At 39.3% G+C, this 15,054-nt stretch overlaps 1 protein-coding gene across 3 annotated transcripts in view; it reads left to right on the forward strand.

The window, feature by feature from the left end:
* Positions 1-487: 487 nt before the first annotated feature.
* The window catches only part of RPF2 (ribosome production factor 2 homolog), a 37,120-nt gene continuing 22,553 nt past the window's right edge, over positions 488-15,054 (forward strand). Inside the window, exons 1-4 of one of the 3 annotated variants that reach the window (XM_081828809.1) lie at positions 539-658; positions 2,571-2,703; positions 5,430-5,467; positions 10,839-10,878. In XM_081828809.1, coding sequence (XP_081684935.1) covers positions 636-658; positions 2,571-2,703; positions 5,430-5,467; positions 10,839-10,878 — 234 coding nt within the window. In that variant the 5' untranslated portion in view covers positions 539-635. Of the gene's footprint in view, positions 659-976; positions 996-2,570; positions 2,704-5,429; positions 5,468-10,838; positions 10,879-15,054 lie in introns of those variants that run through there. The other 2 variants (XM_081828811.1, XM_081828810.1) reach the window with 2 other exon arrangements.

A 15,054-nucleotide genomic window follows, 5' to 3' on the forward strand; every position in this document is an offset into this window, starting at 1 on the left:
AAGATTTTATTTATTTATTTGGCAGAGAGAGACACAGCGAGAGAGGGAACACAAGCAGGGGGAGTGGGAGAGGGAGAAGCAGGCCTCCCGCCGAGCAGGGAGCCCAATGCGGGGCTCGATCCCAGGACCCCGGGACCATGACCTGAGCCAAAGGCAGACGCCCAACGACTGAGCCACCCAGGCGTCCCAGCAGTGTTATTTTCTGCACACCTTTTATGAGCCAGGCACTGTGGTAGTTTTAAATTTTGCCTCACTGATCTTACAGTTCAGTCAATAGTGCACATTTCACATTGATATTTTTAACCACTACGTGAATACCTACCATGTCATCAACCTTTTTAGCATTCTGGGAGATTCCCAGAAGAATAACATCTAGTCCCTGAATATCTTATTGCGGGTATACACACAGGCGTGTACATCAAGCGGCTACAGGCGGTGTTACCTAGCGTGTTAATTTCCCACTAAAAGACAATCTGTAACCAAGGGAACGCAGCACTGCCCTATGCGTCCACGACCGGGCGGTCCCAGGAAGTGGCGTCACGTCCAAGTTCCGGTTCCGCCTGTTCCGGAACACTGGCCTATCTCGCGGAAGCGCGCCGTGCACGTGCGTTCCCGGGATTCGCGTTGCGGTAGCCATGGACGCTTTGGATCGAGTTATGTAAGTGCGCTGGGTCCCTTCTTTGGGGGACGTTAGAGAGTGGGACTCCTGTGGTGGGAAGGAGTGAAAAAGTCTCTGCTCCGCCTGGGTGCCCCTCGTTCCTCCCGCTCTTTGTCAGTTGGGCCTGCGGTGGGCCGATCTATCCACTAGCTTGGGTCTCCCTCTGTTGGTGCCGCCCGCCGGGAGATGGAGAGCCAGGAAGCCCACTAGTGGGAGCTGCCAGGCGGTAGCACGGAGATGGCCGCTTTTATCTTGGCCAGTTAGAAACGTCCTGGGCTTCCCAAGAAGTATGAGGGAATGAGTGGTCACCAGCACAAGGCCTCGGAATTTGACAGCTGTAGGTGACAGTCCGGGCGCGTTCTCAAAGCTTTGTGACTTTGGGCCATATAATCCCCCTAAACCTCGGTTTACTTTGTAAAATAGCGTTCGTAATAATCGTACTTAGTAGAACTGTGAGGATTATTGGCGAGAATGTGTGTAAAGCCTTTTTGCTACAGCACGTAGATACGTTGATTAGCTTTTTCTTTCTCGAGTTGATGTTTGTTTTAAATGCGTTCAGAAAATATTTATTGATCTCCTAAATAGTCCTGCTGTTATTTCTTGAGATTTGCCTGGTTAACATCCAACCAAAACAAGTTCTTCTTTTAGTCATTAATTCAGAGATTTTTGCGCATCTGCTATATATTCCTCCAGGTATGGGAATGGCAAAGATGAGTTAAGACCGCGATCTGATTGGGGGACAAACAGCTGATAAAATATATAAGGTGTTATTTGCATTATTTGCTGGCTAGTGAGAAGTAACAAACCACATGGAATATAGAGTATAGAGCACTTTTATTTTTTTAGTTTAGACATACTAAATATTTCTTGATTTAACAAACACGTATCTTTATCAAACAGCAAATGATCGGAAGCTTTATATTGCTTGACATTTTATCTGGAGGAGAATTTTTAAACTCTGCGTGATAAATTGCATGTGTGTATATTCTGTTTCTCTTTTCCAGCCCAAAGTGTCCATAGGACTGAAAGGAGGATGGAGGGTCATAGTTACTTAAGAGAGGAGGAATTCTTTCAGTAGATGGCAGAGAACTGTTGGAAAAGCAAGATATAGTGGAAGCAGAAGTGAAGCCCTTTTTCTGAACAGAAATGTATAAAAACATTCTACTCCTGCTGTCACATCATAGGATCAGAATAACGAATTTGTTTTCCCTTCATATTTTGCAGAGTGATTGGTCTAGATGAGTTTTTTAATCTAGCTCATTTTGAAGATTGGCCTACTTGTAAGATGTGTGACCTTGGCCACATTACCTCCCTAGCCTCAGTTGCCTCATCTGTAAAATGAAGATAATAATTTTACCTGTGTTGTGGGATCTGGGTGAAGATAAACCTAATAGAGTGACTCTATAAAGTTGTCAGTCATTATTATCCCCCATTGGTAGCAATAATATTTGACTTTCTCAGCTGTGATGTTGGAGTGGGATAGTGTATACTTCCTACTAGGCATTGTGGTCTTAAACCTGGATGAAAGAGAGGCATTTAGTAGCCTCTCTGTGTTTAGTAACTGCCCACAGATTGGTCACTAGTTGGTGTGCAATTCTTTGTGTTAGGGTAAGTACTATTTGCTTTATTTAGACTGAAGAAAAAATAATGGAGTAAAAATAGCAACAGTATAAGCATTGAGTCTTTTTTTTTTTTTTTTAAATAAAGGTTTCGGAAAAAAGCAGTAATAAAAGAATGTTGGGGATATATATTATCTCCCTAAAAAGTGAGATTTTGTTTAGTGGTAGAATCCTAACTGATAAATGTTATGTAATATCTGTTGTTTTTTAAGAATTTGCACGTTAGTCAAGTCATGGTTTTGTACTCTGAGGAAAACGTTTTAAGTTGTGATGAATTGTGATTTTATGAACAGAAAGCCCAAAACGAAAAGAACCAAGAGATTCCTTGAGAAGAGAGAACCGAAACTCAGTGAAAATATTAAAAATGCTATGCTGATTAAAGGGGGAAATGCAAATTCAGTGGTGACACAAGTACTTAAAGATGTGGTATGTATATATATACACGTAGTTTTTAATTTTTTTTTTTAAAGATTTTATTTATTTGACAGAGAAAGAGACAGCGAAAGAGGGAACACAAGCAGGGAGAACAGCAGGCAGAGGGAGAAGCAGGCTCCCCACCGAGCAGGGAGCCCAATGCTGGGCTCGATCCCAGGACCCTGGGACCATGACCTGAGCCAAACGCAGATGCTCAACGACTGAGCCACCCAGGCACCCCTATTTTTTAATTTTTTAAAAAGATTTTTAAGTAGTCTCTGCACCCACCATGGGGCTCGAACTTACAACCCTGAGATCACAAGTTGCACACTCTACCTACTGAGCCAGACAGGCGTCCCTGCACTCTAATTTTTCAGATGTTATTGAAATTATTTTAGGAAACTTTCAGCATACTAGTTTAGGCTGCTGGAGAAATACATGGATAAACTTGCCTTGCCTTAAGAACTGCTAGTCTTAGAGAAAGGCTCAAGTTGGAGGTTATTTGCCTTGGCAAGACACTAACCACTGGTTTTCCTTGAAGCAACTACTGTAGTTCCCTTAGTAAATTTCAACTGGTTTCAATTACTAGAATTTGGTTTACTCGCATTTAAAGAACATATCTAGTTTGTAAAGTGAAATAACTGCATATTACTGTCTATTCCTTCAGCAATACCAAGTACTGTGCTAGGTGCTGAGGATTAATAGTTATATAAGACACATTTATCCCTTCAGTGAGCTTAATGAGGGAGACTGGCAAGTAAGAAATTATAGCACTGTGAATTAAGTGCTCTGCTGGAGGCATGTACAGGGTAGGATGGGAGGCAGAGTTAAAATCCCATAAGGGTAGCCACACACAGAGTGGGCTTCCCAGAGAAGATACTTAACTTCGTTTTGAAGGAGGAGTTAGAGGAATTAGGAGGAGAGGAAGAGGAGGAGAAAGTCTTCCAAGGCTGAGGAAAATACTTGTGCAAAAAACAAACAAAAAAAACAACAACAACAAAGAAGGGAATGTGAAGGAGCATGATGCATTTGGGGAACTGCAAGTAATTGGGGATGGCTAAAGGGAAAATGGGCTCTATGGAGCTAGAAGAACAGACAGGGATCAGATAACATGGAGTTTGAGCTTTGTTCTGAAAGCTCTAAGGAACCATTGAAAGTTGGTTGGTGACAGATATGATCAGCTCCTTTAATCGGTTTGACCAGAGAAAATTGAGAGCAAATGTGGGAAACTAATTCAGCCATTGCTGTCAGGCAGGTAATAGTATCTGGAGTGTGGTATTGCAAGTGAAAATGAGAGATGATCAGAGAGACTAGATGTTGAGGGTGGAAGTTGGGTTCTTGATGAGTGATAATGCCAATTAGAGAATATACCAGGTGGAGCAGGTTTGGAGAGAGAAGTGGTATGTTCAGTTCAGGACCTGTAATGTAAGTGATGAAGATAAAAACTTTATGTTTTTTTCTACCTCTGTAGCCTGCTGTTTAGCCCAGTGTGTGGCACATGGTAGATGCTCAGTAAATGTTTAATCAGTGATTAGAAAGCGTAGTCTATGGAGATACCTAGTTGGTGGTTGAATATTTAGGCCTTGAATACAGCAGATAGGTTCTTTGACTTAAATCAACTAAGTAATTGAATAGACTTTTAAACTTGACTAAACTCTCTATGCTTGTTAAACACAATAGTTCAGATATCTGAATGTCTAATACATGTTCATCTTTCTGTCTCAGTGTCATTGTATTGGTAGGATACTGGCCCTGTATTTAAGTAAGCTCTAAGAATAGCACACTATTACACGTTACTGTGGTAGTTAACATTCATATTTATGATTCTTGAGTTGTCACTGTGGTAATGTGCATTACACCAAGGCAGGGAAACATTTGGTCAAGAATTACTAAAATTTTTAGTATTGAAGGGGTTCCTGGCTGGCTGTGTCGGAAGAGCATGTGACTCCTGATTTTGGGGTTGAAAGTTTGAGTCCCACGTTGGCTGTTGAGATTACTAAAACAAATAAACTTAAAAAAAGAAAAAAAAAGTTTAGTACTTAAAAAGATCTGCTGAATTTCCTTTGTTCATTAGCTCTGATTGTTGATGAATGATCATTTTTCGTTTCATTGTTTCCCTCATTTACCCCTTTTCCTAATGCAAGGGAATGCCTTAGGTCTTTGTTATTCCTTGTGGTAGAGCAGAACTGACCATACAGGTAATAAGTGATTATTAGTGAATGAGTGGAAAGAAGTAAGAAAAAAATGAAAAGAGGGTTGAATGACAGGAATTTTTTAAAGGGCTGTGTTTAAACTCCTGAGTAGTGTATTCTGATTGTCATCACCGGGACACTTTCTCCGTTCTCTTATCTCCAGACAACATTATTTCAACTCTGTCAGCCTTTTCTGATAGGATTTATTTTTTTGTTCTCTTCTGCTCTTCTTTCTACTCTCAAATAAATAGTTTGTCTGGAAAGAGTGGGATAGGTAGAATTTAAAGAAATGAAAGGAATCATTTAAGTTGGACAGATTTTTGAAAGGGCATAGAAACTTTAGATTAAGAAGTGCAGTTTAAGTTAGGTTATTAAGCTTATGTTGCAGGTTTATATAAGTGATTAAAAGGGAGCCAAGCAGAAGACATCAGAATAGGATTCAGGGACCAGGTAATCTTGTATAATGACTGAAACAATGCAATATAATTTTTGCTTCCGCTTTTCAGAATGTAATTTGTTTTGAAAGCTATAAATTTTGTTTTACAGTATGCACTGAAAAAACCGTATGGAGTTCTGTATAAAAAGTGAGTAATGATTTATTTTAGTTTAACTTATATTGTTCTATTATAAAAGTAGCAAACAGTTACTTTATGGGAGATTTAGAAAAGTATTTTGTTTAAAAAACATGACGGTTCCTTACATATAGCTATTAGTATTTTTAAAATTTATTTCTTTCCAGTTTGTTTTCATTTGTATTGAATACTTACATAGTTGTAATCTTAGCATATATATATTATTTTGAAATAATTACAGACATACAGAAAAGTTGCAGCAATTAGTAGATTTCTCATAACCTTCACCCAGCTTCTTTTAATGTTGCATCTTACATAACCATAGTATAGTTATCAAAAGTAAGAAATTAACATTGGTACAATAATGTTAACTAAACTGTAGACTTGATTTGGTTGTACCAGTTTTTCCACTAAGAGCCTTTTTCTCTTCCAGGATCCTACATTGCATTTAGTTGTCATGTCTCCTTACTCTCCCATTTGTGACAGTTTCCCCAGTCTTTCCTTTTTTGATGACTTTGACACTTGCGATGAGTACTTGTTAATTATTTTGTAAAATGTCCGTCAGTTTGGATTTGTCTTAAGTTTCTCATGAACAGATTGAGCCTTATACATTTTTGGCAAGAGTACCACTAAAGTGATGTGCTTTTCTCTGTAAATCATACCAGGGAGTACAGGATGTGTTACGCTGGTAGCATTAACCTCAGTTAAAGTGAGTCTGCTTGGTTTCTCCACTATAAATTTACTATTTTTCCCTTTGTAATTAATAAATGTTTGGAGGAAATACTTTGAGACTCTGCAAAAACTATGCAAATAATTCTCTTTCTCCTCACACTTTTTCTTACTCATTTTAGCATCCATCAGTGGATCTTGTCTACAGAGGTGATTACTCTGGTGGTGTTCTTTTTTTTTTTTTTAAGATTTTATTTATTTATTTGAGACAGAGAGAATGAGAGACAGAGAGCATGAGAGGGAGGAGGGTCAGAGGGAGAAGCAGACTCCCTGCCGAGCAGGGAGCCCAGTGCGGCACTCGATCCCGGGACTCCAGGATCATGACCTGAGCCGAAGGCAGTCGCTTAACCAACTGAGCCACCCAGGCGCCCTACTCTGGTGTTGTTCTAATGGTGGTTTTCTATCTCCCTCATTCCTTCTACATTTATTTTTTTTTATTTTTTTATTTTTTTAAAGATTTTATTTATTTATTTGACAGAGAGAGACATAGCGAGAGCAGGAACACAAGCAGGGGGAGTGGGAGAGGGAGAAGCAGGCCTCCCGTGGAGCAGGGAGCCCGATGTGGGGCTCGATCCCAGGACCCTGGGATCATGACCTGAGCCGAAGGCAGACGCTTAACGACTGAGCCACCCAGGCGCCCTCCTTCTACATTTATTAATTGGAATTTTGTAAGGAAAATCTCTCCCTTCTCCTCTGTTGAATTACTCATTTATATTAGTGTGGACTTACGGATGTTTATTATATTCTTTGGAGTTATAATCCAATGCTGTCATTATTTTGTTGCTCCAATTCTACCTTTGGCCTTTGGGATCTTTTTCAGGTCGGTGCCTGTGCTTTTCCAACATGCTCCTTGTATTTGAGTACTTCCTTTCTGGTGCCACAAGATGCTCGACACTCATCTTTTATTTTTCCTTGCAACAGCCCTGGAATCAACCCCTTCTCTGGGGAGCCCTGTTTCCATATATTGGAGACTGGTAATTTAGAAACAAAGATCTGGGCACTAAGTATGCTCTGTTGCTCTGGGAGTGTCATTGTCTCTAGATCCCCTCAGCAGACAGAGCTTGAAAATATGTGTTATGTGTATTAACCTGTGCATACATGCATATCTAAATTTATATTTATGTATTTTAAAGACTGAGTTCATATCGATACTTCCTAAAAAATCATGCGTTCATACTAATACTTCCAATTCCAGCCCAATGCCACAGACTTCATTCTAGCCTTTCTTCTTTCCATGTAACTTTTTTCTTCTGACAGTAAGAAACCTGGCTTTCATTATTGATAATATACATATTTATTTATTTGTATAATTCTAGTACATACATAGTGTCAGAATTTCCAACCCTGTAAGCAACAAATTAGCTAGCGTGTAGAATGTGTATATAGTTCTTTGTGTCTTTAGCTTTAGAGTATCCAGTTCAAATACTGTTTCCTAATGGAACATAGGTTTTTTTCTGCCTCTTTAATATGATTGTGTTATTCCTTTAAACTACAGTTGGGGTCGTTTATTACAGTTTGTATTCTGTTTTGGGTTTTTCTCCACATCCTGGTGGTGGTTTTAATTTATGTATGTAAAATTTACTCTTTGTGGTGTACAGTTTTATGGGTTTTGAAAAATGCATTGAACTGTGTCTGCCACTACAGTTCATGATACAGAAACAGTTCCATCATCCTGAAAATTTCTTTGTGCAGTGCGCTCTTGTAGTCCATCCCTCCCCCACCCCTTTAACCATTGAACTGTTTTCCATCCTTATAGTTTTTCCTTTTTCCGAATGTCACATAAATGGCATCATACAACAGATAGCCTTTGGAGTCTATTTTCTTTCATTAACAAAATGTCTAAAAATTATCTGTGTTGTTGCCATACATTAAATTTTATATCAAGCCTTTTTCATTTATATTGTAAACACTTTCCTATTGATAGGTGATCCTTTAGGTATTATTTTCATTGCCAGTATAATGCCTATTAAATGGTTATACTAAAATTTACTTGTAACTTAATTTGGGGGAATTTAGGTTTTTCTGTTTTGCCATTCTTATAAATAATGCTAAAATGGCCATTTTTACACAAATGAGTTATTCTTTTGAATTAGTTCCTACGTGAGATTCCTAGACATGAGATTACTGGGTACAGCTTCATACCCAATAGGGCAAATTAATTATATTGCTTTTTGAAAAGATTATCCTTTTGACAGAGTGTAATATATAAGTTCCATGGGCCATTACCTACTTTTGGTTTATATTTTTAAGCTAAGAAGTGAAAAACATACTTTGTTTAATTTGCATTTTCTGTGTTTCCAACAGATCATATTAGCTTATTGTGAATTATAGCTAGCTGTTAATCATAAATGCTGCAATAATTTTTCTTGGTTTGTTTGCCTTGCGCATCGTTAAACATAATACTCTTTTTACTGATTATAAAAGTAATACATATTTCTCTTAGATAATCGGGATAATGGAATAAGTAATCACTCATAGCACTATGTACATTCTGACATATTTTTTTCCCTGTATATTTTCTTTCTTTCTTTTTTTGAGTATAGTTGACACACAATGTTACATTAGTTTCAAGTGTAAAACATAGTGATTTGTTAAGTCTATACATTATGCTATGCTCACTAAAAGTGTAGTTATCATCTGTCACTATTATGATATTGACTATATTCTTTATACTGTATCTTTTATTCCCATGACTTATTGATTCCATAACTGGAAGCCTGTATCTCCCACTCCCCTTCACCCATTTTCATATCTGAACAGACATTTTCGTATCTGTACATTTATTCTTTTTTTAAAGATTTATTTATTTTATGGAGAGAGCACATGTGTGAACAGGGGGGAGGGGGAGAGAGAGAGAATCCTCAAGCAGACTCCCCAGTAATTACAGAGCCCAAGGTGGGGATTAATCCCAGGACCCTGAGATTATGACCTGAGCTGAAATCAAGAGTTGGCTGTTCAACCAACTGAGCCACCCAGGAGTCCCTATTTTATTCTTTAAGCAAAATTGAGATCATGTTGTATATAGATTTTGCTTCATAAAAATTATGAACTATTTTATAGAAATTTCATTTACATAATTAGAAATCAGAAATTATAAGTGAAAATATAAACACTCTTCCCAGAACAACCACCTCTCATTAGTTTCTTACATATTTTACCAGAATTTGTCAATGCATTTTTTTTTTAAAGATTTTATTTATTTATTTGACAGAGAGACACAGCGAGAGAGGGAACACAAGCAGGGGGAGTGGGAGAGGGAGAAGCAGGCTTCCCGCTGAGCAGGGAGCCCGACACGGGGCTCGATCCCAGGACCCTGGGATCATGACCTGAGCCGAAGGCAGACGCTTAACGACTGAGTCACCCAGGCGCCCCTCTATGCATATTTAAGCAAAGAAAAATATTTATTGGTATTTCTTTCCCTTTTACATGAAAGATAACATGTTTTACCCACTCCTTCTCCAGCTCTACTACTAATTTTCCTGGTCCAATGCACCATTTTTTTTCTTTCCCTTCTGGATTACTGCAATAGCTTCTTACTAACTCGTTTCATTCTTGCCATACTACATTGCATTCTCACATAGTAGACAGTCCTTTAAAAAGAAAATTTTAGGGGCACCTGGGTGGCTCAGTCGGTTAAGCGTCTGCCTTCGGCTCAGGTCATGATCTCAGGGTCCTGGGATCAAGCCCTGCATCGGGCTCCCTCCTCAGTGGGGAGTCTGCTTCTCCCTCTCCCTCTGCCTGCCGCTCTCCCTGCTTGTGCTCTCTCTCTCTCTCTCGGTCAAATAAATAAATAAAATCTTAAAAATATATATATAAAAAAATAAAAGAAAAAGAAAATTTTAGGGGCACCTGGTTGGCTTAGTTTGTGAAGCAGCTGCCTTCGGCTCAGGTCATGATCCCAGGGTCCTGGGATCGAGCCCCACATTGGGCTCCTTGCTCAATGGGGAGTCTGCTTCTCCCTTGCCCCTCCCCCTGCTTGTGCTCTCTCTCTCAAATAAATGAATAAATAAAAAGAAAATTTTAGTCTGATCTTACCACTCCTGCCTGAAACTCTTCAATGCTTCCTGTTACTTTATTAATATCTACATTCCTTATCTTGATCAACAAGGCCCTACATAATCTGGGCCATGTCTTCATCTTTGGCCTTATGCCCCACCATTTTCCCTTTGCACACTAAGCTTCAGTGACACTTGCCTTCTTTCCATTTCTTGAATAGTCTAAGCTTGTTTCCATCTCAGGATCTTTGCTTATTCTGTTCCTTCTTCCTAGAATACTCTTAGCCTCAAAACTTTTCAGTGGCTTATTGCTTATCTCTCAGATCTCAGCTCAAATAGTCATTTTCTACTCTTCATACTAATAGAATACCCTATTTTATTTTTGTCACTACAGTTACTTTTGAAATTTTTATTTTTTCACTAGAATGTAGGCTCCATGAGAGCAAGGGTCTGATTTGTTTTCCAGGATCCTTAGCTCTTACAACAGTGCCTGTACGTAACAGGCACTAAATACATATTTGAATGAATGAATATCCCTCCAGCTTTATTTTTGATCATCTGAATATAAAATTATCTTTATTTAATATATTACTTAATTGTTATGGGTGAATTGCTATTAAGGTTATTAAAATTAAGGTCACCTGTTAAAATATTCTTAGGAAAAACATTACAAGACCATTTGAGGATCAGACATCGTTGGTGAGTACAAGAATTTTTTTTTTGTTTTTAAAGATTTTATTTATTTATTTGACAGAGAGCGAGAGAGCACAAGCAGGGGGAGCAGCAGAGGGAAAGGGAGAAGCAGACTTCCCGCTGAGCAGGGAGCCCTATGTGGGGCTTGATCCCAGGACCCTAGGACCACAACCTGAGCTGAAGGCAGACACTAAGCGATGGAACCACCCAGGCACCCTGAATCTTTTTTTTTTTCAAAGTTTATTTATTTTAGAGAGAGAGAGCGTGCATGTGGTGAGGGGAGGGGCAAAGGAAGAGGGAGAGAGAATCTCAAGCAGACTCCGTGCTGTGTGTGGAGCCCAACATGGGGCTTGATCCTAGGACCCTGAGATCACTACCTGAGCTGAAACTAAGAGTCGGTCGCTTAACTGACTTTGTCAGCCAGGCACCCCAAGCATCTTTCTGATTTAAGAGAGCATGTAAATGATTATTCAGACTAATCACTGCTCCTTTAGTATTCCTAATTTGTGATGTTTCTGAATTAGAAATCATCCTATATGAGGGAATTTTAATGTAAATTGGAGGGGAAATAAGACATTTATTTATTATTTTGAAATAAGACTTTCATACTTTCAAAAATATGACTATAGATCTTATATTTTACTTTGCCAGTATTATTCACTGCTTGTAAGTATATCGACAGAATTTTTATTTTTTATTTTTTTTAAAGATTTTATTTATTTATTTGACAGAGAGATAGACAGAAGAGCATAAGCAGAGGGAGTGGCAGAGGGAGAGGGAGAAGCAGGCTCTGCACTGAGCAGGGAACTTGATGCGGGACTCGATCCCAGGACCCTGAGATCATGACCTGAGCCGAAGGCAGACGCTTAACCATCTGAGCCACCCAGGCGCCCTATCGACAGAATTTTTAAAAGTTGAATTATATTTTATGTGCATAATTAATAATTATCAAAAGGAAGCTTGTTACAGGTCTATTTTTATAAAGCAAGTTTGATTTTTAAAAATTTGACTTATTTCTTTGGATATTTTTAGAACAAGGAATGCTACGTGAATTATTGCTAACAATTGTCAGTTGCTTTACTAATCAAATTCCTGTTTGAGTGTATTGGCAACCAAACTAAATGAAAAAGACTAGTGAATAAAATCAGAAGCTAAAGGATGGTATATAATAAATGGTGAATGATGAATGGACTTTGGGTATGTGATGATACTGCTTTCTTTCTAAAGAAAACCTTAAAAGAATAAGTGGTTTAAACTAAATTGACTTAAAAAAAGTCAGAATGGGGGACGCCTGGCTGGCTCAGTCAGTAGAGCGTGTGACTCTTGATCTCTGGGTTGTGAGTTTAAGCCTCACATGGGGCATAGAGCTTACTTAAAAAAAAAAAAAAAAAAGATTAAAAGATACTGAAAAAAAATCAGAATGGGATCATGTTCTCTTGAGGGGAACACCATTACTTGTTTTTCCTTTTAGTTAGTGAATTTATTTATTTTTTAAAGATTTATTTATTTATTTATTTTATTTTTTTTAATTTTTTTTTTAAAGATTTTATTTATTCATTCGACAGAGAGACAAAGAGAGAGAGGGAACACAAGCGGGGAAGTGGGAGAGGGAGGAGCAGGCTTCCCACAGAGCAGGGAGCCCGATGCGGGGCTCGATCCCAGGACCCTGGGATCACGACCTGAGCCGAAGGCAGACGCCTAACCGACTGAGCCACTCAGGCACCCCAAGATTTATTTATTTTAGAGAGTGAAAGAGAACATGCACATGCGTGCACATGAGCAGGGGGAAGAGCAGAGGGAGAGGGAGAGAATCCTTAACCAGACTCCCCGCTGAGTGAGCAGATCCTGACATGAGGCTCGATTCCAGGACCCTAAGATCATGATCTGAGCTGAAATCAAGACTCAGATGTTTAACTGACTGAGCCATCCAGGCGCCCCTAGTTAGTGAATTTAAAAGAAAGAACTTTTGAATAGAATCTCAGTAATTAATTAGAAGACTAAAAATGAACATTTTCTCCTAATGTAGCAACTGACTGCATTGAAAATTATATTAAGAAAAATCAATATTCAGGGTTTAAAAATATTTTTTTAAAGATTTTATTTATTTGAGAGAGAGAGGGAGGGAAAGAGAGAGAGCATGAGCAGGGGGAGGGGCAGATGGAGAAGCAGACTCCCCACTGAGCAAGAAGCCTGTTGTGGGGCTTGATCCCAGGACCCTGGAATCATGACCTGAGCCGAAGGCAGACACTTAACGAACTGAGCCATGCAGGTGCCCCTTTAAAAATTTTTTAAAAAAAGATTTTATTTGAGAGGGAGAGAGAGAACGAGGAGTGGGGTGGGGAGATATGCTGAGGGAGAAGCAGGTTCCCCACTGAGCAGGGAGCCTGATGCAGAGCCCGACCCCAGGACCCTGGGACCGTGACCTGAGTCAAAGGCAGATGCTCAACCAACTGAGCCACTTAGGCATCCCAGTATTCAGTTTTTTACAAAATTACTTTCATTATAGTCTTGGGTTTTTCACAGTCATTGTTGAAGAGATTGTGAAATTGAAAATAAGGGCTCTAATCCAAAATTCTGTCTCTTTCATATACTGCTTATCAAGGGCTTGCTTTGTTTTGGCACCATGATGCTTTTTGGTTGAGTGACCACTTTGTAGCAGTGTTGTGATGTAGAATCTGTAGCATTCTGTACTTCTTTTTCTTTTCTTTTTTTTTTTTAAAGATTTTATTTATTTATTTGAGAGAGAGAATGAGATAGAGAGAGAGAGCATGAGAAGGGGGAGGGTCAGAGGGAGAAGCAAACTCCCCGCTGAGCAGGGAGCCCGATGCGGGACTCGATCCCGGGACTCCAGGATCATGACCTGAGCCGAAGGCAGTGGCTTAACCAACTGAGCCACCCAGGCACCCCTTCTTTTTCTTTTTTTAAGATTTTATTCATTTGATAGAGCACAAGCAAGGGGAGGGGATGGCAGAGGGTGAGGGAGAACTCCCTGCTGGGCAGAGAGCCTGATGCAGGGCCGCATCCCAGGACCCTGAGCCGAAGGCAGACGCTTAACTGACTGAGCCAACAGGAGCCCCTCTGTACTTCTTTGTCAATCTCGTTTTGATATGACAGTTTTTCTTACATTTGAAATTGTGACTTTCCTCTCTTTGATATCCCACATCCAGAGATAGGAGATATTTCATTGGATGGAGAAAATCTCAGACTACTAAAGCTCACAATAGTTGTGGAAACAGTGGTCATGTTGGAAATGTGGTTGAATTCCTTCTCCTGACCATGTATCCCTCCAGTAGCACTTCTTTTTTTTTTTTCAGTAGCACATTTCTTACAATTTTGGAACTGTGCTTTAGAACAAGAGTTGGCAAATATACCTCCTGTGGGTCAAATCCCTGTTTCTGTGAGAGCCATAAAGAATGGTTTTTGTATTTTTAAAGGGTTTCTTTATAAAAGCATGTAAAAGGCCTAAAAATATTTACTATTTGGCCTTTTGCAGATAATTTGACTATGCTTGCTCTAGAATTTTAACAAAAAGTGGACTTTTTATGGAGAAGAACAGTAGAGATGAGTACTATATATGTATGTGAAAGGTAGTTCATGAATAGCTTCGGGGTGTTAGTCATAGTAAGAGAATGTAAAAAGAAAAACATTTTAAGAAAGCATTTTCATTTATTTGGAATTTATTTGGACACTTAAGAAACTTTTTTTTTTTTTTTTTTAAAGTAGGCTCCATACCCACACCCTGCTAAGCACAGAGCTTGACACGAGATCATGACCTGAGCTGAAATCAAGAGTTGGAGGCTTAGGGCCTCCTGGGTGGCTCAGTTGGTTAAGCAGCTGCTGCCTTTGGCTCAGGTCATGATCTTGGGGTCCTGGGATTGAGCCCCGCGTTGGGCTTTGGTCTTAGCAGGGAGTCTGCTTCTCCCTCTCCTTCTGCCCCTGCCCCCTGCTTGTGCTCTCGCTCTCTCTCTCTCAAATAAATAAATCCTAAAAAAACAACAGTTGTAGGCTTAACCGACTGAGCCACCCAGGTGCCCCTATTCATGTGTATTTTAAATGCATGGTAAGATGTACCATTGATGGTAGCAGTAATGTCTAATGAATAAAGGCATTTGTTCAGCAAATGAAATACTTAGTGTGCTGTTTCAAAACTGCATTGGTGAGAATAAATAGTCTCATTTTATT

This window comes from Leptonychotes weddellii, chromosome 8 (assembly GCF_054177405.1).
Source record: "Leptonychotes weddellii isolate Sample4059 chromosome 8, ASM5417740v2, whole genome shotgun sequence".
NCBI lineage: Eukaryota > Metazoa > Chordata > Mammalia > Carnivora > Phocidae > Leptonychotes > Leptonychotes weddellii.